Consider the following 24,640-nt stretch of genomic DNA (forward strand, 5'->3'; position numbering starts at 1 on the left):
GGAGTTAATTGGACCAGAGTCTGATTGACACCATTTATCCTCTGTGGAAAGGGAACACCTCCATGACGCTATTTGGCTCTGTGTACAGAACTGACCAGGAGCTCACGCCTCATATCAGCGTCAGTACCTGTTTGTTTCCACCTTTATGCCTGTTTAACAGCTCTTTCATGCCTTTTCTAATATATACGTAAAAAAGTAACGCTTCGCCACACCCACAGACGCCATTCATAAGGTGAAAGCACTCACCCCCTGGGCAAGAACTGTAGTTCAGTGATGCGTTTCGTACATCATACGTCACAGCACCCTTTAAACAATTCCAACAAAAGCACAGCATTATTGATGCTATTTTCCATCACCTGCGTGATTTATCTTGGGCCAGGATATCTGTTAGGAACTGCTACTAGAGGGAAGTATCTTTCTTGTTTCCATGTGACATATCTACATGGATATTTCACTGCACTGAATGATTTTGCTATTGTACTATTGCAGGCACAGACACACACGGACACACAAACACACACACGTGCGTGCACACACACACACAGAGACACACACACACAGAGACACACGCACACACACACGCGCGCACACACGCACAGAGACACACACGTGCGCGCACACACACAGACACACACAGAGACGCGCGCGCACACACCCACAGACACACGCGCACACACACACACACACAAACACACGCACACAGACACACAGAGACACATGTACACACACAGAGAGAGACACACACACACACACACAAATCCCCTCACCCCACTTCTGTTTTTATGTGCAGCGTCAGCCCATGTGTCTCTGGAGGCCTAAATTTATGTAACGTTGGACGTCTGTAGTGTCTATAAAGAAAACCCATATTTACTCTTCCACATTTGCACCAACTTTCAGCTTACATTTAGGCCGTATATTCATGAATAGAGTCTATGAGATATATTCAATATTAGGATATTTAACATCCTACGAGGGTACTCATGAATTAGTTTTGAGACCTAGACGTAAGTTCTTTGTTCTTGAAGCCTTGCTCCAATGGGATGCCAGCAGTTAAACACCTGAACATCCTTCCTGATTTCTGTTTTCCTCGCTCTCGTGTGCACCGTCTCTGACACATGCACACCCACATCACAAGAGCTCAATACTGCCTGGGGGCCCCTTACACACACACACACACACACACAAACGCGTGCGAGTACACGTGTAGGTACAGTCAGGCAAAAGAACATGATTAAGATATGAGTAATCCTGATTGTTTTCACCATCAGAAATGTTCTTCATTTTCTGTCCACCCCTTTCACTGTATGAATAACCATAAAAGACTTGGCACATTCTTATCCAGGTGGTTCTTAGCATTACACACTTGAGCCCTAATTTAAGTTACTGGGTAATTATCAGGCCCATAATAAACTTAATGTGAAACATTAGACAAAGTTCCCACTCGACCGAACATTTCTGTGGGTCTCCAAGGCTCACGTGACCCCCCCCCCGGGTCTGAAACGTTTAGGAGCGTGTCCGATTTGCGGCCTGAGTGGAAGCGTAGCAATGAAGAGGGAATGGGACGAGGTGTCAGTAGGGATTTGGGATGTGGCCTGCCAGTCAGAGGGCCCTTCTGACATGCATTCACCAATGAGACCCTGCTAACTCGTTCTTCACGACCTGCCATCCCATCAGACCCGCCTCGTCACTCCTGTCGGTCAATTTACGAGGGCCGTTCAGTTTTCATTCACCGCCTGTTCAAACCTGCCAAGCCTCGTCTGTTTCGAAACGGCGGCTGGTTCACATCTTTGAAAAGGTGGGAAAAAAAACCCAAAAGGTTGCCATACCACAGGGATCTGGAGCCCATGTTGTTATAATGATCAGACTGTAACGTTTTTGGTCAGCTTTTCAGTTTGTTGTTGTTTCTAATGTTGTGTGAATGGAAGAATAAAAACTCGCTGCAGTGTGTACCGTGAGGAGCCTGCCGGTGTGGTGGATGGGGTTCGAGGGAGTGAGTGAAAAAGGGGGAAAGATGTTGCAGGAAAGAGATAAAGAGAGAAAAAAAAATACACTGAGCGAGAGGAAAGTGCTCTCAGATTACACTCAAGGTCTGAATTCCTGAATGCCACAGCTAAGATCAGGAAATCGGTGTAGCACTCTGCAGGACTCAAGCAGGCATCATAGACACAGAAGCTGTACGCATGGCCTCTGTTGCTTTGTAAGGTCCACTGCAGCATGGTGTGACTTGCCAGAGCCGTTTGGTAATTATAGGGCACAGAGGAATCCAAAGGTAGGTAGGTGGGTGTGTGGGTGTGTGTCCATGTTCAAGAGAGAAAGACAGAAAGCAAGGATGAAAGTCCCACAAAGTTGAGAATGCTGTCCGTGTCAACAGATTTTAACGGAGACTTAACCACAAAAACAGAAAAAGGCCAATCCTCAAACTGATTAAAAACAAAATGTGTCTTTTTTCCAAAGTTTGTGCCAGAAATAGCTCACCAAAGCAAGCTCCTTTTAAGCAAACTAGCAGCCAGGGCGTTTTCAGTGTTTGTGTCTGGTTTAGGATTACTAAGCAATGCAGATTTAGTGAACCACAAATAAGACGCTGTCTCCCCCTATGGGTGAGTGTGTGACTTTCACTGAACTGCTGGACGGCTATAAAGCAAATGCTCCAATATGTCTCCAAAAGCCCAAGCCCTTTGGTGCTTAAGCTTCTCTGTAATTTAGTGAACCATCTACACGAGTTGTTGTTTTTTTTTACACTTAAAGAAAATCAACAGCTCTCACTCACATCACAAACAAGTGAAACAGACAGCTATGAAAGATCACAATCACAATGCAAGTTTGTGTGTGTGTGTGTGTGTGTTGAACATGCAGGTTAAACTACTTAAGTTACAAAGCCATTCGATGGTTTTATTGTTTTGGCATGTTTATATAATGAAATTATGCAAATGGTGTCCAGTTTACCTTGACATATAGGGGACATATTAGTAAGGTCTCTCATATGTGAAATAGAAAGCTATTCAGGATCTACCTTTACATGATGGCATAAACCCGATTCCTGTTTTATGCTTGTTGCAGCTAACAGCTGTCCATTATGTGCTACTTGCATTGCAGTAAGCCCACATAGACCAAAGGATACTGGTCTAGACAATACGACAAAAAGAGGCTTACATTTAGCTTTAATTTCTTAACATGTTATACACTTCAATTGAACAACAGACAAAAAAAAGGGATGTTTATATGACTAAGAAATTGAACAAATATCAGAGAAAGAAATGGAGAGAGAGAATGGGGAAAATTAAAATCGATCTAGTAAAAATTGCAGTGAAGTACAGTGAATCACATTTCCTGCACAGCAGATGAGGGCCCTCCACATGAAATGTCTTGTTGCTCAGTAAACCTTTTTTAAAAGTAATTTTTTACTGCACTACATTGCAGTTACTCTCTGGAATGTTCTTGGGCTTGCTGAAAGGTATGATCAAATTTTTACTCCTTTCCCAAGAAAGGCACCACTTTTCTGCCAGCCACGTACACCTCAACAATGTTCCGATCGTCACCTGCAGGAGTAACACGGGGACAGGTATTAATACACATTTAATCACGTCAAGCTAACGCCAATCATTTATATTCAAACTTCTTTAAATAATTCACATTATATGTAAATACAGTTCTTGTGCCACCTTGTGTGTGTGTGTGCGTGCGTGTTGTAATTGTGCATAGGATGTCCCATTTCCTGTGTCAAACGACTAGATTCACACAAGACCCAGCCCACTCACTTCATTCCAGACACCACAACCTCACAAGCTCTTCACAGGGTTCATCAGGTAGGCACCAACGTTCGTCATGGTTTCACAGAGTTGAGCCCACAACACCTCCAAAAGGCTCGACAGTGAGGTCTGGTATTCCAGCCCAACCCCTCTCTAAGCTCACTTTAAACCAGTGACATAGAAAACCTCTTTAGGTGTAAACTCACACCGGCCTCCCTGGTGACTAAGGCCGACCAGCCCCACCGGCAACGTTAATGTGCACTCGGTGCTGCCAGTTCCATATAGACCCACCATTCTAGACACAACAATAGCACGACACAATCCATTCACCTGCGCAGGTCTCCATGTACCTGAGACACCAAACACTTCAGCCGTTCTATCTTTACAATACATTACCCCAACCAACCTGTGCTCTCATCTACTTCAGATAATTCCTTCATAGCTGCCCTTATCTTATAGCCCCTAAATCCAAATTCCAGAGTTCACCTCCACGTGGTTATTATTGAATGCACATGCCAATGCGCTAAACACCTGATTTTTGTTTCCAAGTATATTGCCCCACACATCATATACAGCTAGTTCGAAATATGCTGGAAGTCACTCCAAGCTAAAGATTTTATGTGACTCGCATCACATTGCCCACAACTCTCGCCAGGTCCACCCGTCTAAATTCCTCAACAAAGCCATCGTCCCTGTTTTCTGTCACGGTTAGGCCCTCCCAGCTTCCGTGTTTTCCCCGTCGTGTGCATTTCGGCTCCATTCCGTAGTTTTGTTTTCTCCGCCCCTGGTTTGATTTTCCACACCTGTTCCTCATTTCTCGTCTTCCAGTTTCTATTCTAGTTCATGTATTTAAACTCTGTCTTGTGGCCTTTCTCTTGGCTGTTCATTGTTTGTTTGAATGGATGTTTGGTTGTATTGAGGTTCATTGTATTGGATGCATGTTTTGAGGTTTTGGCAAGCCTGTATCTATATGCTCGTAAATTTGAACTCTGTGCTTCCTAGTCTGTATGTTTATCCTAGTCTTCGTGTTTCCTCTGCTATAGCCGGCTTCCTTTGTCTGCCTTCGTGTGTGGGTTTTTGTTTGTTTGTTTGTTTGTTTGTTTATCATCATGTATCCCCATACTCTGCGTACTGGCTCAATGACCCTGGACTGCTCTGTCGACTCTCAATCTGGATTTGTCCCTAATAAATATCGCTCTTCTCTGCCCATGCGTCCGCCTCCTTACCGCTCACCGTTACATTTTCTCTGCGAAGCCAATGTCGCTCGCTGTGCTTTCGCTTCCTGTTCACGAATAAAGCTAGTAATCATTTACCTTCTGTCTGGTGAGGACACTTTCCACGGATCACCTAACCAAGCCCTGCCCTTCAGCTATGCACATGCTCCACCACATCCCTGTGCTCCAGTGTGCTCTCCGCTGACCGCCCCTCCGGTCATGGACTCCACTTTCTCCTTTGTTGCCACATCCTTGGACCCCAACTCGGGTCACGACTTACCTTAGCACATTTAAATTCCTCAAATAACATAACATGTCAGCAGTAGCTTCAAACACTCCTTTCCCAACAACTGAAACTTATACTTCCTAGGTTTAGCCTCCATCCTCACCCACATTTATTGCATTTTGCGGACACTTTTATCCAAAGCAACTTACAATTATGACAATTAGTACAATTTACGCAATGGACAGTTAAGGGCCTTGCACAGGTGCCCAGCAGTGGGGCTTGAACTGGCAATAAGTGCTGCCATAAGATTATTTTCTCTAGCAACCAATAGGTACATGACACAGCAGTCATCAGCAGAACACCATCTTGCAGACTCTTCCCACCTACAACCCCCTAATTGCATCTTTTACATTTATACCATTGAGCTGACACTTGCATCTAAAGCAACTTACTATTCTGATTGAACACAACTTGAGCACAATTTGGTGGGGCTTGAACTGGCAACCTTCTGATAACTAGTCAAGTATCTTAACCACCGAGCTACCGCTGTGGTGATACTGCCATCACAATAGTGTAGCCGGGCCTTGTCCCCATTTCCAATCAGTGCCGGATCTTCTAATCCACCAATTCCATTTCAGGGTTATTGTGGGAATAGGGTGAGCAGAGAAGCTCAGGTTTCCTCAGCCAGTTCCATCAGCTCCACCCAAGGGAGCCCAGGGCTTTCCCAGGCCCGTCAGGAAATGTAAGCCTGCTTCAGACCTGAAGGTATTGATCCACATACGCACCACTTCACAGCCAGCTGTAAACCACTCAACTGAGCACTTCCGTAATGAGGAATCCAGAAGGACATCATCGTCTGCCAATAGCAGTGGTTCAACCTCACAATCCCCCTACGGAAGCCGTCCGGTTGTCAGTTATGCCTTATTATCCTGTCCTTGAGTATTACAAACAGGAGTGGAGACAGGGCACAACCTTGGTGGAGTCCAACGCCCACACCGAGCAAGCTGGACTTAATGTCAAGAATGAGGACACAGGGCTCACTTTAACAGTACAAGAATTTAATGGCTGCTTTAGCAGCCCTGGACACCTCCCACAGATCATCTCTTGGCACTCGATCATATGTTTCTCAGGTTCCACACGTATACTGGAGTGGCAAACTGCTATGCCAACTCAACTATGTGGGAAAGGCTAAAGACCTGGATCATGGTTCCATAGCCAGGATGGAGTTCACATTGTTCCTCCTGAATCTGATGCTCGACAATTAACAAGGCCTCCATTCCAGTATGTTCTTCAGTTAAGTAACTTAAGTATTTATTAATCATAAAAATGTGTCGAGTTGAGTGTGGGAAATCATCCATATTGGAGAAAAAGAGAAATGAATGAAAGCCATGGTGTCTTACCCAGATTTAGAAATTTCTCCACAATGACCTAAAAGACACAGAAATACAACAATTCCATTACTTTGTGCAAGTTCACACTGTGCTATATTTGCTTAGCTAATCATTGTAATCTGATGCAGCAATAACAAACAAATCCAAGCCTACTCTAACTGTATAGCAGCGTGTTAGATTGTCTTGACCTCTTAAATTCTGAAACTAATATAATGTGAAGGCCATGGAAGCCAATTAACTTATGATTACGTTAATATGAAAAAATTGAGTGAGTAACTGAGTCTCATGAGTGATGAACTCGGTCTAGGTTAATCTTGGTCTTTCTTGTACTTTTGTCTAGAAGTACCAAAAATGCCAAACGTGTCGATCTATTTGCCGTGTAAACAACTAGAACGCAAACATGGACATGTTCCAGCATTTACATTCCTCCACACATTGTAGTCCTTCAACAGTGATGTCTGTAAAATAGGGACATCAATGGGCCTTTGACGTGTAAACATGGAGAAGTGCTGTTTATGTGAATGAAGGGGTCAAACCTTGAGGACATCTTCAGGAAACACATCGAGTGGCCCTCCAGGAACAGACACGTTCACTCGCAGAGCATCAAAGTCCTTCCCCACCTCAAAATTTCCTATCCGATCATCCAATGAGAGTGCTGCAAGTGCCAGGGAATCAATAAATCCCGCCAGTTCGGCTTGCAAAATTACGTTTACAAAACATTGTCCCAGCAGTCTGCCTTTGAAAATCCTGACAAAATACAGTAATGTCAATTGCTCACACTTGGCAATGAATGATTCCATGAACATTCAGTAATAAAATTCCTATTATAGGCCTAACTGGAGTGAAACAGAACATAGCGGAAGTGATTTGGAGGTAAATTCCCCTCAGAAGGGTTATAGGAGGCCATACCCTCGCTGCCCCCGAGCGTGGCCAGCCAGAAGACTTCTTCAAAGGTTAGGGGACGCAGCTGAGGGTGCTCAATGGTCAGGACCTTGGAGGTGTCAATGGCACGACGGACTGCGTCCAGTATGGAGGCGGAGTAACCCCCTGCTACATCTGCGCCCAAGAGACAACATCGCTAAGAGACAACATCGCTAAGAGCATCATCGCATCACTGCTGCATGAAAAAACCTTCTACCTATGCCCTCCAGGTCATTTATTCCGTACAATGCCATAAAAAAGGGTTTACAAATATCATCTTAGGGTATTGAACTGTGCATAGTTAAAGGAATTCAGAGCTCACCTGTGCCCAGGCCTAACTTCACTTTGTGTTTTTGAACATTACGAACATTAAGTATGCCACTCATTAAACTAGAGAGAGAGAGAGAGAGAGAGAGAGAGAAAGAAAGAAAGAAAGCAAGCATAATCAATCCATTATGATCCACATGACAAGCATTTAAATACATTTTTACACATTTTATACATGTACTAATCAAACAGTGAATGTGTTTAACAAAAATTTCAAAAATGTATCCTTTTTTTGTTGCATCACAACTGCAGTATGTTCTCTACTGTCAAGAGACAAGTACCCCCCCCAAGCTGTTCGCCATGCTAAGCTGGACCAAGAGGATCCACACTTACGAGATGTTGCTGCTAGGACAGTGGGAGATTGAAGCACCATTCTTGTGAAAGATCTTCAGTTCCTCATCGGTCAGGTGGCAACCATGAGCCATCACCGTCTACCAATCACCATCATCGTCATAACAGTTCCATTAACTTTAACGAATTTCTGTAAGCTTCACAACACCCAACTAAATAAAGAAACTTCAGTTTAAGAATTAGTTTTGACCTCAACATTGATTTAGAAAAGGCTGCTTAAGTGAAGGTGGCTCATCTCATCATTTAAGGGTTTTGAAGGCAATCCAAGTTTTACAACTATATATACAATGACGAAGATCAATGTCAATCTGCTTTGTAACACTAGGATGCAGTGTGGATACTCCTAGGTCACCATGACAGTCACAAAAGTTCCCTACAGACTGTACACCACATGAACTTGATTCAAATGGATTCTTAAAAGATATCAACATAGTAGCAACGCCTATGCTAACGTGTACTTGCTTGACTTGGGTCATGATGCTGTGGGAATACAGTAGCATCTTACATGTATACTGCAATGAGCAAAGCTGCTTTCAGATCATTGTGGACTTCATCACCCAAACAAACACAGATCATATAGAAACGGTGAATTTAACTGCCCACGGACTACAGTGGAGCACCATGGGTAAATCACAGACACCATCAGTCAACTTGAAACAAAAAGAAAAGAAAAAAAAAAAGTCATTATGTATTTATTTTAAAACCCCAGGAGATATAAATCTATCCCTGCTTTCCAATTAGATTAAAGTTGGTCTTGTGGGCACGTAGTGTGAGCTTGAGTTCCTGGTGATTTCCCAAAGTTCATGTACCTTCAACAATAATCATCAATGCTACTACTGCATCCTTCTATACAGCTTTGTATTAAAACAATGCTTGAAGTTATTTCAGTCATTCTATACCCTTAAAAGTTTCACTTCGATGTAGCAACAATTAAAATGCACTGACAACATTTTCCACTCAAACACAACTGCAATCTTCCACCAATACTACATGACATGCTTGCACCCAAAACACCACAAAAAGTGATGTTGCAAACTTTAGCTAGGGCTCAGCGTTCTGTTTTCTGCTAAACATCTTTGGATGACTTGACCCAGCGCTAAAGCCTGAAAAGCAACAACATGGAGCTGGTAAGAGCAGCTAACTGGCAATATGAATCAATTACAATCTACAAAATTTATGTCACAGTTTCTGTGGCATCATGGTACCATGTGGTCTGTATTTTTGTTCTAATCTCCACTCTGGCTACTGTTATGTTCTCACCTTTACTATACAGATCTTTGTCTTGTCCAGCTCTCGTTAGCCTGTGTATTTAGTAATCGAGTTTCCCTGTTCTTAGTGATGCTTGTTTATTTTATTCGTGGATACTGTTCTTTGCTTTATTTGTCCAAGGTTTTGTGTTGTTTACGGAATACCTACATTTCTGCAAGAGCCCATGTTTGGGTTCCAGTTTCTAAATCTCTAAATAAAGCACTCTATAATCACGTTTGCACTGCTTAGACGACTTCTTTGTTACAAACTGGAAATACTAACTCACACTCATTTCATTGTATCTGGAATATTGTAATGCTCTGAATTCTGGGGTCAGCCAGTCATCTCTCGCTTGTGTTCAGCTAAGTCAAAATGTTGCAGTTTGAATATTAGTAGTTGTTAAGAAGAGAGATCATGTTACCCAGATACTGGCATCCCTTCACTGGATTCCAGATCAATTTAGGATTCAATACAAGACTTTATTATTTGCTTTTAGGGCTGTGAACGGACTTGTCCCTTCATACAAGAGAGACACGCTTTCCATTCACTCTTCTCCTAGACCTTTAAAAGGTCCCCTTTTCTGTAATTTCTATAAATTACAATTAAGGGGTTCTTGACTCACGTCATGGGGATGCACCACCCTGTTGTCTATTTGATAACTCACAAAATAGTATGGGAGATACACGAGGTGATATAGCAATAAAATGACTAGAATTAGGTTAAACGAGATTAGGTAAAAAAAAAAAAAAAAAAGGTTGTGTTAAATGTGGGAATTTTCAGTTCACTGCAACAATGTTAATAAATCAGACACCATAAAAAATGGCCGACTCCCTACGCGGTTCACTACTGAACGTTGCTGCTGGTTGAGACACACCATTTGAGACATGGGAACTCGAAAGGCCTACACTAAGGCCAAATTCCTAAACATGTTAAATTTGAACAGAGGGTGAAGAGGTGAAAGAAACCCAAATGTTCAGCCCCGTCTCACCTTATCTGTGAGCAAGCCATGTTTGAGGTAGACATCCGTGTAGGATAAACAGTCTGGAAAGAGCTGCTTCACCAGTTCTACTTCTTCCTTGTTCTCGCTGATGTGGCTCTGGAAATAAAGAGCTAAGCAGTTACAACACACACAGACTTCATCTCAATATGTTAGTGCTGTCAAGGAACTATGTAAAGAACTGAGATGAAATTGTCCAAGTCAATTCTAGAAGTTGGAAATCGGAGTCAACATAAATTGAGGTGATGTAAATGACACACAACTAACACACATTTGGACTAAATGTATGCATAAATAAATACAAAAGATATCCAAGAGTCCCCATCCTCTCAGAGTAGAAGGTTTATGGTTCCATGAATGGCACAAAATAGAACTACATCTCCCATGAATCCACAGGGCTTATTTACTCTGACTAACAGCAGAGATCTGCCAGTGCAATATGAGACACTGGTATGTCCAGTTCAGACAACAGACACCTTTATTATGACAGGTAAACTACACACATTAAACAGTAAACTGAGCCTGTGTGAGCAGGAAACAAGGCCACAGATAAGGTTGTCATCCTATCAGCATTTCACCACAGGGTGGGCAAAGGGATTTCAGCAACAAGGCCATAACTTGTCTGGGTGAGTTTAGGACACATTTACCTTTATGGCCTTTAACTGACACTTTTATCAAAAGCCACTTACAATTATGACTGAATACAATTTGAGCAATTGAGGGTTAAGGGCCTTGCTCAGGGGCCCAACAGTAGCAACCTGGCGGTGGTGGGGCTTGAACTGGCAACCTTTTTTAATGGTAGTGAGTACTCGGGACATGGAGCATGTCTCTAATGCATGTAGAGGACTATGGGAACAGATGTACTATAGATAATTCAGTTGTTTTTGTCGTATCAGCAGGCCTACGTGGGTTAGCGAGTTATTTTTATATGGCAGCAATTAAGTGAATTACTTTAATTGTCCACATGGAAAATGTCCCTTTCAAAATTTCTCTCTCTCTGTGTGTGTGTGTGTGTGCGTTTGTGTGTGCGTTTGTGTGTGCGTGTGTGTGTGCGCGTGTGCGTGCGTGTGCGTTTGTGCGTGTGCGTGTGTGTCTCTAAGAGAGAGAGAAGTGCAGGGGCTATTTACTTGAATATGAAGGCCATTGCTCCTGGCGATTTCTCCCAGAGCATCAAGCAGTGAGGATGAGCAGGACACAGCAAAGCGAGGGGTTACCACCGGCTTCACACGAGGATACTGTCTCACACACACACACACACGCGCGCACACATATCTATATCAAGTCTAAAGTTCCACATACAGGAATGAAGTTTAATCTTTTAAGCATCATTATGAAATGTAGAAAAACTCAAAGGCACTAACTGCATCTGAAACTTAAGAAGCCACATTCAACAGCTTGTACTGTTCTTCGTTGCCCCCTCTATTTGTTTATACGAAGAGCCAGGGACTTTACCTTTTTCTGGAGAAGTTCACGGATGAAACTGGGGGGAAAAAAAAAGGTAGGACTATCGAACATTGGCAGAGTAAAACTGAGGGGGTTATTGGCCATCAGCTGGTTAGCCGTTTTATAGCAACCGATATCAATTAAACAATATTACAGAGCTTTTAAATGATTAATACAGTGTTTATATATCTGTGGTACACGGATAGGTTTAAACTGGTATTAACAGTAATCAAGTCCTATGCAGACCCAGTATGGGAAAATGTTTTGTGGTCAGCCCAGGGCTCACTAACAGAGGGGCTCGATGAATGCACATATTGTGCACTTTAGTAGCTGTAACATGACTACTTCTGCTTGAAAGCCCTTTATGTTATGATGCCAAAACTGGAACCGTCACTGGCCAGTATGTCTCAGTTGCTTTTTTTCCTCCCTTGGTCACTTGCACTGGTCACATGCATGAAAGCGCAGAAAAGATACAGCAAGTCATTCGACCCGAAGAACCACATGACGACAACACCCACCGGAGCGTCTCGTCTTTGCTTTCGTCCAGGAGCTCCTTATATTGCGGGACCATCGGGTTGATGTCCATGCACACCTTCCCCACGAGAGCCCTCTGGCCGAGATCATCTGTAAGGCAAGGGTTTAGGAGAGGTTTTCTTGGCTCATTTTAATATTTCCATCTTTTTTTTTTTAGACTAGTTCATTTTTTTGCATTTAGTTCCCACCTACATTGCATCACACAGTTAGTTCAGACCTACAGTGCAAAAATTAGAAGTAGTAAAGGAAAGGTAACAAGTGCATATTGTGTCCTGCTAAGTGGAAGCTGATGTGTACACCAGCTGTTAGCTGCATTGGTGTTTTAGCTAGAGCTCTCCAACCACCTGAAGCGTGACATTCAAGTTCAAGTTTGGTTTATTCGTCACATACATAGTCCTACACAGTATAACTCGCAGTGAAATGGTGGATTATTAAACCAGTGGTGGATTATTAAACCAGAAACTACCATGCTTTGTGAAACCCAGTGGAACATCTACAACAAAAAATAGGTATTAGAGGTCCATGTACTGGTATTTGTGATTTGCATGAGGTGAGGAGTTCAGTATGCATTATTGATGTAATGAAGAAACTCAAAGCATTATTCCTCTCCAATAGTTCAATCAAAACTATGTTTTCCTCATGTGACCTATGCAACAGGATAACGTACTAGCTCTGGGTCTTCAAACGTGAAGGTGTGCCATTACTCAATGGACAAACTCCAAAGTTTACTTTTGTTTGTTTGTGTGTGTGTGTGTGTGTGTGTTTGGGGGGGAAATATGTGAGCGGTGGAGTTACCTGCAATTTGACCAAGCAGTAACGAAGCATCTGTGTGTATAGTAGCAAAGTAACAGGCAGTTGTGGTCCCATTGCGTAGAGTTCTTTTCTATATCCAATACAAACAATGTACAAAGAATAAGTTAAAACAAAAACAAACCAACAAACAACCTGGTCTCAAGCACCTACACAATTAATTTCTCACATGACTCTCGTCATGCTGCTCAGCACACAGATAACAGCGAGCAGTTCATAGCCATGCCTGAACCATTCCTAAATGCCAAAGTTACTGTGCGTTCAGACAGACGTAAAGCAAATTCAAATTCAAAACGGGGTCTGCTCCTGTTTGCCATTCTCAGAACAGCGACGTAACCACTCTGAGCACCTTTTTGGAGAGTATACCTGCAATTTTATGCTAAATTATAATTTGTACTAAATTATATTGCCATTTATATTATTCAGATAAACACTGCATGAGTGACCTTTAGAGGCAGTTCTATAAAAAAAAAGTGTATAATTACAGTAATAAAACCCAACTACCCTATTTACATCACTCCCTGCTACTCGTCCACCTCGTTCTTTGTCTCTCTGAACACATCCTGACTCCATTTTAATGATCTGTTCCTGTTTGCTACACTTTTTCCTATACATTCCTATACATTCCCCTTCTGCTTGAACTGCTAGACAGTCGTCTCGGTTGGAATGTTTTGTTGTAGCGTGTATTCGCTTAGGAATCTTCGGTGTTGTGTATTCCTGGATTTGTTTTTCTGGGTTGGCAGTTTGCCTTGTGAAACATCAAAATAATTCCACCCTACTCCCTCTGCCTGCCTCACCATATGCATTAACTGCTCCTCGATGGGATTCCAACATGCACCAACTTCAAAGCACTACATAAGCTAACCGGCTGTAGAAACAAATGGCTATAAACAATTAAAATCGGTCCATCACTGCCCGCGCCGGCGGGACTCACCACCACTTTGGTGTAGACGTCCCTGGCGAATTTGAGGTCCCGGTAGCGCGACTCCACAGGGAAGGTGTATGTGTTGAGCCACTGCAGCAGGGGAAGGTCCAGGGCAGTGCCCATGTAGGTGTACTGCGATGCATGGATGTGCGTGTCCACCATTCCCGGCATGAAGAACTCACTGTGACAGAAATGCCATCATCACCGTCAGACGTCCCCGTGGAGGAAAACCAGCGGTAACTTCGGAACAGGTCTCGTCAGTTTCTTTTTACATGTGTATGGAAGAAAGGTGTTACCAGTGTACTGTAATGTACCGCGTGAGGAGGCCGTGATGCTGAGACCAGGCGTGTTTGGGCCTGGTGGATCTTCTGATTGGCAGGCAGTGAGCTATTTTTAATCTACTTGAAGAAATAATTCATTGGGATGTTTGTAATTATTATTGCATTATTAAGGAGGTTTTGATATGCAGGTTCACTTTTTTCCTGGTTAACAGATGTAGTTGACATTGTCCTAGTCGGGATAATTTTCTATTATTGCAAACTGAGCCTAGTTGGTCCCTCAGTTTGCATTCAAAAATGCTTCATGTATTACAGAATTTTTTTTCTAACCCAGTCTGTATGCACCTTTGACCTTTATCTTTAAACTTAGCAGTAAATAATAAATTATTTTTAAACTCCGTTTGGCTAATAAGCCCCTTGTATATTAAAGTCTGGTCGTACATGTCTTTTAAAAAGGTAGACTTTGAAAACAAAGTGGGGTGATTACGACATTACAGTTTGGCACTGGGAACAGGGGGTTCCTTCCACTATAAGTTTAAACAGCAGCAGGCCGAGGTATATAAATGCGAATGGTGCAGTTGCTTGGTGCTAAAACAGTGACACTATTGTGGCGGGTGAACAAGCTCCTACAGGGTTTGAGTGCGCAGTCTACCAGGAGAAACATGTTTTGTTGTTAGGTCATCAGTGAGGATAAGCATTCTATACATGAAATGCACCAGGTATGGTTTCCAAGTTTAATACCAGAACAGACTGCTTAGGCAAGAGAGTTACCTTTTAAATACCCAGGTGTGTTTCCTAAGGCAGATGACGACCTAGGATGCACAGCATGAGATTTCCATAGTTAATGAGTTCCCAGTGTGTCAACGCTAACTACGACTTCCTCTTAATGAATATGAGGTGGCCAAGAGTCACATTAGCCAGCGTTTTGAATAGGGACTAATTAGGGAAAACAGCAGTCCATATCATTTCCCACTGGCTACCGTCAAGAAGCCACATGTACACTAAGAATGTTCGTTGATTAGCGTCAGTTGAATGAGAAAACCTTTAAGGTTATATGTATGCCTCTCGTGTTATGTACATCAGAGATTTCAGTCTCTCTTGTTACATTTAGATGATGTGCTTCCATCTGCATTTGAACAGCATCTCCAACATCTAGAGCTTGTCCTGTCCTGCTTTAAAGCGGAGTATGTTCAAGTGTGCTTTTTTGCACACTTAAAGAAGCACAGAGCTAAGATTACCTTGCAATATCTGTACAACTAGTAACTGCACAAGCGAATGTGAGGAGCCATTCATAGCCAATATCTGAAAGGTGACAGCTGATGTTAGCTAGGCTACCCAAAGGATTAGCCGTCACAGGGGGTGCCATATCCTTAAAGTGTATTTCTGTAGTAATCGATTTAAACACGTACATCAAATATGCATACTTCGCAGATAAGTTAAAGTATATTCTTTGATAAACAGGGCATAGTACATGATTTCAGACACAGCTGGTATGCTGAAATATCTGGCGGAAGCAACGCATCGTCAGGCAAACCCTGGCGTACGGGGAAAATTCAAGTTGGCCTTCAAAGCTACCACTAGCAACTTTTGGCCAAAATCAGTACATGACCAACATTAGTACATTGATTCTTGGCACACTCAAACAGAGACTGCCTGTGTAGGCCTACAAATGACATGCAGAGGAAGGTGTTCTCCTTAAGACCTGCACTGGTCACATCAAAATTGCTCAACTTTGCTCATAATGCTGCAGTTACTGTCAACAATGACACTACCATGTCGAAAATAAGAGCGGACTTGTTCGTGTGCATATTTTATGCCAGCCGTGTTTTATGCTCGTTTGCATCATGGTTTGCCTCATTTTCAAAGCAAATCAAAACCACAATAGTTTGAGGTGTGTTTTGGTATCTTGCTTCATCCCATACAATAAATCACTTTTGTGTTACCTGATTTTAGTTTATTCTCTGTGGGAAGACAGATGTGTTGTGCATGGGGAATAATTTCTGTGCATAAAATCAAATCATAACAATAAAAACACAAGATGGAATATATTCTATAGAGCCAAAACAATGAGGCAACACTAACAAACGTGTTCACAGGGTTTATTCCTAAATGTCTACCAAAAACTCGACAATATCTTTAAAAATTAAAGATCTTTAATTTCTCATCGTGTTAGAGCAGCAGCTTCCTGCTGTCACACACTCACTGACTGACTGAGCTGTGCAACATTAGCTAGATTTTTTTCCAGGTGACTTAACATTCCTTAACATATTTTCGGCCAAACAGGAATTCATGAGTGTACAACCTTGTAAAAAGTCACCTTTCACCTACGTAGTCAACTATAAATATATCTTACTATGGTACACTGCAGTTTCTTAACTGGAATCTTCTTTACACACCCACCCACCTCTCTCAGAACTGTCTCATGGGACCCTACTGTGATGGAACCAAACAAGAACAAAAGGTGAGAAATCATTTACCAACATTTTACATTTCATCCCAAAGTCCATCATTTCTAGGGACTATAAAGAGGCTTTGAGAAGGATTAGAATTTTTTTTACCAATGGCATCAAAAACTGGATCCTCCGAGTTGACAAGATGTACTAGAAATGGAGCACTGATGATCAGAGTGGTCAGAGCTCACATTTACCTCCTGTCAGACATGGGCTTAAGTCCCAGGTAGGGTGGCGGCCTTCAGCCTTTTTTACACATGGTGTTAGAAGTGGGATGGTGCTGAAGCCATCAGGAGCATGCCCCAGGTTGATGAACCCACCCCTGGTGTGAGGGGATGGTGTAGCCTAGTGTGTGGACCCCTGATGAGGGGCATGGGTGTGGCCATGGACAGCGTCACGTGCAGGGTTGCTCCCTGGAGCTCTGCTAGAGAGCTGGCTCTTTAGTCTGGTGATCAGAACTCATGTTTATCTCCTGTGAGACTGGGGTTTGAACCCCCGGTATGGTGGCTGCCTTCTGTGTTTGCTACACACCTATTTTACATGACAGTACAGAGTCCATGTGGCCTTTCCACTGACTTTGCAGAAGTTCTAAATATATAGCCTAGTCAAGTTTTAATAACTTTGGGCAGTTGGTCTTATCCAGGGTTACATATTATTCAGACTTTCGTATTCATCAGTATGACCGAATGTGTTCTTTCTTGGGTTTCAAACCCATAACTTTGGCATTGCTAGCACCTGAGTCCATCTACCAGGTGAGCTGCAGTAGGTCTAGAAAAATAATGTAAATAGATAAATGAAGATAAATGACTTCAGAGACATTGCCCTCATATAGATCTGTGACAAGATTCTGGACATTTTTAAATCAATGTGGGGGAAAAAAAAAAAGCACACAGTTCCTCAGCTCTCCACCTACTCAGAGTCTGATCATAATCTCACACACCTTGTGGCCACCTATAAGCCACTGGTCATGCAACAGATAGCCAGCATAAGGATTGTGAAAGTTTGGTCCAAGGATGCTGAGAACCTTCGAGAGTGCCTTCAGGTCAAAACTTGGAAATTGTCCCAGGATGACTATGGGGAAGACATTAAGGGTCTCTCTCTGTGAGGATACCATTGCACCTGCCAAGAAGGTTCACTGCTACCATAACAAGCCATGAATAAATAGAGAAATAAAATGTCTTCTTAACAGGAAAAAGCAGGCTTCATGTCTATGGACAAATAGGAACTTTTGGCTGTTTGAAAGGAACCCAAGAGGAAACCAAGAAAACTTAGGGAAGCTGAGAAATGCTGTAGGGAGAACACTGAGACTAGAAGGGGTGAGAACACCACAAGAGAGGTGTGGAATGGGATGAAAAGCATGACAAGCACCCTCAGCTCCCTGCATACCCCCTCCTCACCCAGTCCTACCTTCATCATCCAGGTGAAGTGGGAACTCTACAGGCTTCGTAGTAACAGAGCTAATTAACCTGAAGACATCAACCCCAGGATGTTAAAAACATGTGCTGAGCAGCTGACAGCTCCTCTACAGCACCTCTTCAATCTCCCTCTGAGTTTGAAGAAGACCTCATGCATCATTCCAGTCCCAAAGAAGAGTCGTCCATGTGGTCTTAACGACTACAGACTGATGGCTTTGACCTTACACATTATGAAAAATTCGAGAGGCTAGTTCTGCAGCACCTGAGCACTCAGGTCTCTGATGGACTTCCTGAACCCATTGCAGTTTGCCTAACATCCATAAATCAGGGTGGAAGATGCCATCATTTCATGACACACAAGGGCCGCTCTCACCTGACGAAATAGGGAAGCACTTTGAGAGTTATGTTCTTTGATTTCTCTAGTGCTTCCAATACCATCCAGCCCTGCTTCCTGAGAGAGAAACTGCTGGAGCTGCACCGGCACCCTGACACCATGTCCCGGATCACGTGCTACCTTACAGGTCGGCCACGGTAGGTCAGATGGGATGGCTGCATCTCTGAGTCTGTAAACAGTTACAATGGTACACCACAAAAGTACTGTGCTAGCACCGTTCCTCTTCACTGTCTACACTACACTGTCTACGTCAATTCTGGTTCCTGCCACCTCCAGATGTTTTTTTGGTGACTCCTCCATTATTTGAAGCATCACCAAGGACATCACAAAGGAGTACAGAGGTTTGATTGAGAGCTTCACCACATGGTGCAGTAAAAATAATCTGAAATTTAACATCAGTAAAACCAAAGAAATTACAGTGGATTATCAGAGTAAGAGAATCCTCTGTGGTTTTGTTGGGGTGATGGGATCAAAGCCAGAGATTCTAACAGACTGAATAAATGGTGAGAAAAGCACTCTCTGTGGTGGGTCTAGAGTTAGACAGTGTGGAGACAGTTACTGAGGGGAGGATAACGGACAAAATTAGAGCAATTCTGGACGATCTCCCTCATCCTCTCAATGAGGAACTCTGGCAGCTGTGCAGTTCATTTAGTCCAAGTTTAAGACAGTGTAAGACAGAATGTGTCAGACATTCTTTTATACCCACTGCAATCAGACTATATAACAATATCTGTGTATACAGTCTGTCCTCCTGCTGACTAGCTGGAGCTGCTGGAAGCTTAAAAGAATCTTATATTAATCTTAAGGAACCTTATCTTAAAATATATTATCTTAATCGTATCTTTATTATTTGTGATTAAAAAATAAATAAAAACAAAACATGTGGCAGTTAATGAGACTCTCCTTTGAGGATTTGAGAAGCAGAAATGTTTGATGGAACTCTGGTTCATGTGCACAATCTGGAAGTGTGTAGTGTTTCATTCAGGGCAGTTCACATAGTGTGGGGACTTAGACAACAAAAAAAGTCATTATGTGGTGTCACTCGCATTTTCAATATCAGTCAGGATTTTTAAAATCCTGTAGTGTGGGCCAGGTATAAGATAGGGTTGCTACTTTTCCATGTCAGAACCAGAGACTCCTATTCTTTTAGACTGACCATTAATTGTATTAAATACAATCACTGGGAATGATTGTGTCTCTTGTTTATGCATTCCTGAAAATATAGAAAAGATTAAATCTGAGTGGGCACACCCTAAACCTTGATGCTCACCTACAAGTCTAAAAATGGACCAGCCCTTCCGTACATGATGTCAATGGTCAAAGCCCAATCCATACCTCAAGTACGGCTCGGCTTGAAACACCATGCTTCAAGTCTCATGGAAGAGAAGTATCTAGACTATTCTCTGCCCTGGCTCCTTGATGGTGGAATGAACTTCCATTGGCTGTCCGGACAGGTGAGTCCCTTGCAGTCTTCAAATACAGACTGGAGACTGACCGATTTCTGGAATATTTCGAATGAACATTGATCCTGCACCTTTTGGATAACCGAAACTCTAGCACATATAGTTTTATATTGTTTGTTATTGCATTTATGGTTGTCAGAGAGAGCGTATACATGTTTTGCACTTCTAGGTGTGAACATGATCCCTGTATTTCAATAGCATTCTAGTTCAATGGTATCTTGAACTGTAACCTACCCTACTGGTTGGGAAACATTCTATGAGTAAACGAAACAGCAGTTTTGCAAATCGCTATGAATAAGAGCATCTGCCAAATGCTGTAAATGTAGTAGACCTATATTCAAAGGTGCATGTGCAGTTCTGTACCAAAGCAAATCCGAGCAAAAGCAGAGTTAACTTTATGACAGCAAAAGGAATCTGAGCTAAATAAATCTCATTAAGACTTTTTATTTTTAATAGACGCCATAGTTCAGACTGCAAGTGTGTGTGTGTGTGTGTGTAAATTTGTTTTATTTTTTATTTTTTCCTAGTTGTTTTCTTTTTTCCTTTGCCGATATACTTTGCTGCAAATATGATTTTTTTAGATGCGCACATCAATATCACGCAAGTTATTGTTTTTAAAGCTGAGCGCCTGGCTTCTTCCTAGGCAGAAGTTCATGCAAATTAATTACTGATGTCTTATGAAGTGACAAACATGAGGCAAGAAGAACAGATCTGTGAAAATAATTGTGTTTAGTATATAACAAATAGCCTCTTTAAGATAGTGGGAAAAGCTCACCTTCTTAAGATGACTAGGTTTGTATTAAAAACAAAAAATTGTTTCTTTTTCTTGTGGAAAGAACTATTAATTGGTGATGCAGTTTTTAATTAAAAAAATAAATCCTGGTAATATCTATAATGTCGACAAATTGGTCTACATATAGTGTGAAAAGCACGAAATTGTATTGTAAATAAAATCAAGTTCTCTCAAGTAGGCATACATTACAATAATAAGTCATTATAAATATTATGTTGCGATAAAGCTACTTACCCTGGCCCAAGGTTTTCGACATCGGCGGTGTTGAAGCCTTGTTCCTGTGCCAGTCTGTCCACATTTTTACCTTCCTCTATAAAGGTGATCTAACAGAGAGAGAGCAGGCACCCTTTATAGCCAGAGCTTTAAAGTAGACATGCAATAAAGGATGGGTTTCAAAAGTGATTAAACTTACAAATGGACACACTGAAACCCTCGTTCACAAAACTAAATTAGGACTGTTTGCTCATGTAGTGAGAGTGAGACCCACAGTTTACCCCATTCATATGCTCTCACCAAACACCCTTTTATTTCCAAGGGGTGATATTTCAAATAAAACAAATGATCTTGACTTACAATTGATAAAAATCATATGACATGGTACAACGCATTTTTAAAAACATGATGTATTCAACACCAAGCATTTTCCAAAATAGATGGCTGTTAGAAAGCACAATTTAGAAAGACCTCAGTAACCCACCAAATTTATTTTCCCAAGCATTTGGCTGAAATCATTCATTTCACTCTGGTGCGCCACAGTCACAAATACTGAACTTTACACATTAGTTGATTAAAACTTGAAAATAAATTTCATAAAATTAAGATGAAAGCAGGGGCAGGGTGGGTGGCTTCTTTTCCTCTGATAATCCACTATAAATCTATTGCTTTTACTGATGGTAAATTTCAGACTCTTTTGACTGCACCCTGCCGTGAAGCTCTCAATTATGCCTTGTTTACAAAAGATAATGTAAAAGGTAAACATGTCGCCTCTCTGGCCATGGGCTTCTATGACGCAACTACACACGGGCACGGTGAGAGGCCGTCTGACCAATGGCTACATCTCGGTCATGTACGTGATCGGCCAATCATCTCACATGAGGAGGCGGGGCTTATAAAAAATGGTCAAAGCTATACAGAAGCAGCTGCGGTGTATGTAGACTGCGCAAAGCCAACGCCAACACGAAAGGAGAGCCGAACCCTGGAAATGTTAAGAACTTTAAGACACATTTTAGGTCCTAAAAAAATGACGTATAGTAATCCCAGTTAATGTAAGAGACGGTGTTAGCGAAATTAGCCAGCCCAGCAACTAATTTGTCAAATACAGTACTCGTTAGTTCCAGAAGCATCCACGGTCACTGAGGGCGAATAACCAGACACCACCTCATATTCTCGCATTTAACCCTGAAATACAAACCAACCAACCGCATAAAGAAATGCAGCATTATAAATACATTAGCTATATACATTTCTGTGCCTTTATTTTCTTGCCTCGGGCCAGCCTTGCAGCCGGTGCGATGACTGCTGATACACGGGCAGCGATAGCGCCCTCTACAAACATAACATAACCTTCACCAGCCGCTACAGCTCGCTTTGAGGACCTCAGATCTCGTTTCCAGTTATTCGGTGACGCTGTGGGGAAACTTGAATGACAATACTTTTTTGGGGGGTAGGCCTTCGGTACTACGGGCGTGTTTCGCTTTTTGTTCGCGTAATTTCCTTCAGTTAATCATGCGAGGCGTTACGAAGCTACAGCTTAAACGTTTTTTAGCAGCGACTTGAAAGGTTTAATGTCGATAAGTGTTATTTGGACTTCCTCTGTGAAGCAAGGCGTCGCGTTACAGCACGTCGGAATTAAAGCACATTTGCCCAATATTAAGATGCAAGTACATAATTAGACTTATCCCAAATAACAAAATATACATCATGCGAGGTTATTATCCACTTGGATTGAAAGAAACTGCTGAAATTATAAACACGCGGTGTTCGTGTTTTCTAACGTCTCATGGAAGTAATCACGAACCTTTCCTGACTTGTCCACTCCCAGTACAAAATCATTGAGGATTTCCAAAGCTGCGTCCCGTGTGGAATGAACGAACGACCCTCGGTAAACGCGAGCGATGCCCGCGGCGGTATCGTGCCGGCCTGACATAATTGCGAAGGTTGGAAGTGCTCGCTGTACTATTGTACGGAGTGCACGACAGTGCCACGTTATTAATGTGCCTCAGAAAAAAAAAAAGAAAAAAGGCTCCACCTGCCAGGCTTACAGCTAAAGCGTTACTCCACCCATGCATGAATCAATAATTTTATTAAATTGTGCATGGACGTGTAAGCGTAACGAACAGCTTCATTACGACGATGGTTGTATAATAAGCAGAATGCATTTATTTCTCTTAAACTTTCGCAGCATGAAAGGAAACCAGTAATTGCTTAAGCTGGGGGGCGGGACAACTCTGGCTGTAAAGGGAACGTGACATTATAACTGAGCAAGTTGTGGTTTAACACACACACATACACACAAACAAAACTAAGGGCTCAGGTGTGTTTCTACTAGAATGTACTAAAAATTAAACAGGGCTGTCCTCGAACCATTTACTAAACGGGGCTGTCACTGGAACAATCTTCACAAAGCATGTGTTTCAGATAGCAAAAGAAAAAACTGGTAGCTGGCAATTTATTTGTTGTTTTGTTTGACATGCACTCCCTGTCTTGTCTTTTGTTCACATTTTTTGTTGAGTGTAAGGTGCTTGTTTCCCTCTGGCCTTGATCAACTGATCTGTCGTAAGAATTCCACAATGCTAGGCTACACCATGTGATATATATTTTAAAATCAGAAACCACGATGAAGGCTTTGTTAGCTAAACTGCGTAGGCTCTGAAAGATTCTTAAGTGCATAGACCAGTTTAAAGGCTTTTCAGATTTTTTTTTCTATCTCTCTCTCCGGCAGAAGGCGTGTGATGTGAGTTCCTGATGTGAAGGGCTCCTAGGAACTGGAGTCTGTAGCTCAGTCACAGACTCAGCTGAGCCAGCTTGGGTGGGGGGAGACGAGGCAGCAACTCTAATACACACAGACATATTTTAGAAGCCTTCATTCTCAGATACCCTTCTCAACATTCAATAGGACACTCTCTTCAGGCCAATATACTATATTAATTTGCTAAATTTAAAGGGTTGAAATAGTCTTGTAGGTGCATTAATCTTTTAAAACAGTAGTGAAGGGGGGAGGTTACACATTCTCAAATAATTAGAAAATGTTCTAATATAGTCTCAAATATGGCTCAAAGTAACTCATCTGGTAGCAGGAGTGAAAATAAAGAAACATTATATATATATATATATATATATATATATATATATATATATATATATAAAGCTAATGTATTTATAATACTGTATTTCTTTATGCGGTTGGTTGGTTTGTATTTCAGAGTTAAATGCGAGAATATGAGGTGATGTCTGGTTATTCGCCCTCAGTAACCGTGGATGCTTCTGGAACTAACGGTGTTTTACAAGTATTTTACAGATTAGTTGCTGGGCTGACTGACTTCGCTAACACTGTCTCTTACATTAACTAGGGTGACTATACATAATTTTTTAGGACCTAAAAATGTATCTGGCCAGGATTTCTAAAATACTTAACATTTCCAGGATTTGCTTTGTGCAGTGTACATACACCGCAGCTGCTTCTACATAGCTTTGACCATTTTTTATAAGCCCCGC

At 42.0% G+C, this 24,640-nt stretch overlaps 1 protein-coding gene and 1 long non-coding RNA gene across 3 annotated transcripts; one reads left to right on the forward strand and one right to left on the reverse strand.

Annotated features, from left to right (window-relative positions):
• Positions 1–3,141: 3,141 nt before the first annotated feature.
• gda (guanine deaminase) lies at positions 3,142–23,249 on the reverse strand. 2 transcript variants are annotated; one of them, XM_027030355.3, is made up of 14 exons: positions 22,944–23,249; positions 21,161–21,249; positions 14,143–14,314; positions 13,194–13,281; positions 12,383–12,488; positions 11,874–11,901; positions 11,549–11,656; positions 10,413–10,520; positions 8,159–8,256; positions 7,821–7,888; positions 7,487–7,633; positions 7,114–7,232; positions 6,587–6,614; positions 3,142–3,536 (listed from the first exon to the last, which is right to left on the reverse strand). In XM_027030355.3, exons 1-14 carry the CDS (start codon positions 23,070–23,072, stop codon positions 3,466–3,468), a joined length of 1,359 nt encoding a protein of 452 aa, XP_026886156.3. In that variant the 5' UTR covers positions 23,073–23,249; the 3' UTR covers positions 3,142–3,465. The 2 variants fall into 2 exon arrangements, with proteins under 2 accessions (XP_026886156.3, XP_081566655.1); XM_081710529.1 differs by lacking the exon at positions 22,944–23,249 and having other exon boundaries at positions 14,143–14,397.
• LOC145656952 (uncharacterized) lies at positions 7,588–9,657 on the forward strand. Its single transcript, XR_014122641.1, has 2 exons — positions 7,588–7,728; positions 8,078–9,657. It is a non-coding gene; the product is annotated as an uncharacterized LOC145656952 (long non-coding RNA).
• Positions 23,250–24,640: the final 1,391 nt, after the last annotated feature.

Source organism: Electrophorus electricus, chromosome 1 (assembly GCF_041902795.1).
Source record: "Electrophorus electricus isolate QZ-2024a chromosome 1, ASM4190279v1, whole genome shotgun sequence".
NCBI classification, from domain to species: domain Eukaryota; kingdom Metazoa; phylum Chordata; class Actinopteri; order Gymnotiformes; family Gymnotidae; genus Electrophorus; species Electrophorus electricus.

Excerpts from the sequence above, each read along its gene's own strand:
- gda (XM_027030355.3), bottom strand. The coding sequence starts at position 23,072 with ATGTCAGGCCGGCACGATACCGCCGCGGGCATCGCTCGCGTTTACCGA. Across the intron at positions 14,315-21,160 it reads GTCGAAAACCTTGGGCCAGG|TGAGTTCTTCATGCCGGGAA; the intron begins GTAAGTAGCTTT and ends TTTCTGTCACAG. Across the intron at positions 3,537-6,586 it reads GGAGAAATTTCTAAATCTGG|GTGACGATCGGAACATTGTT; the intron begins GTAAGACACCAT and ends TTACTCCTGCAG.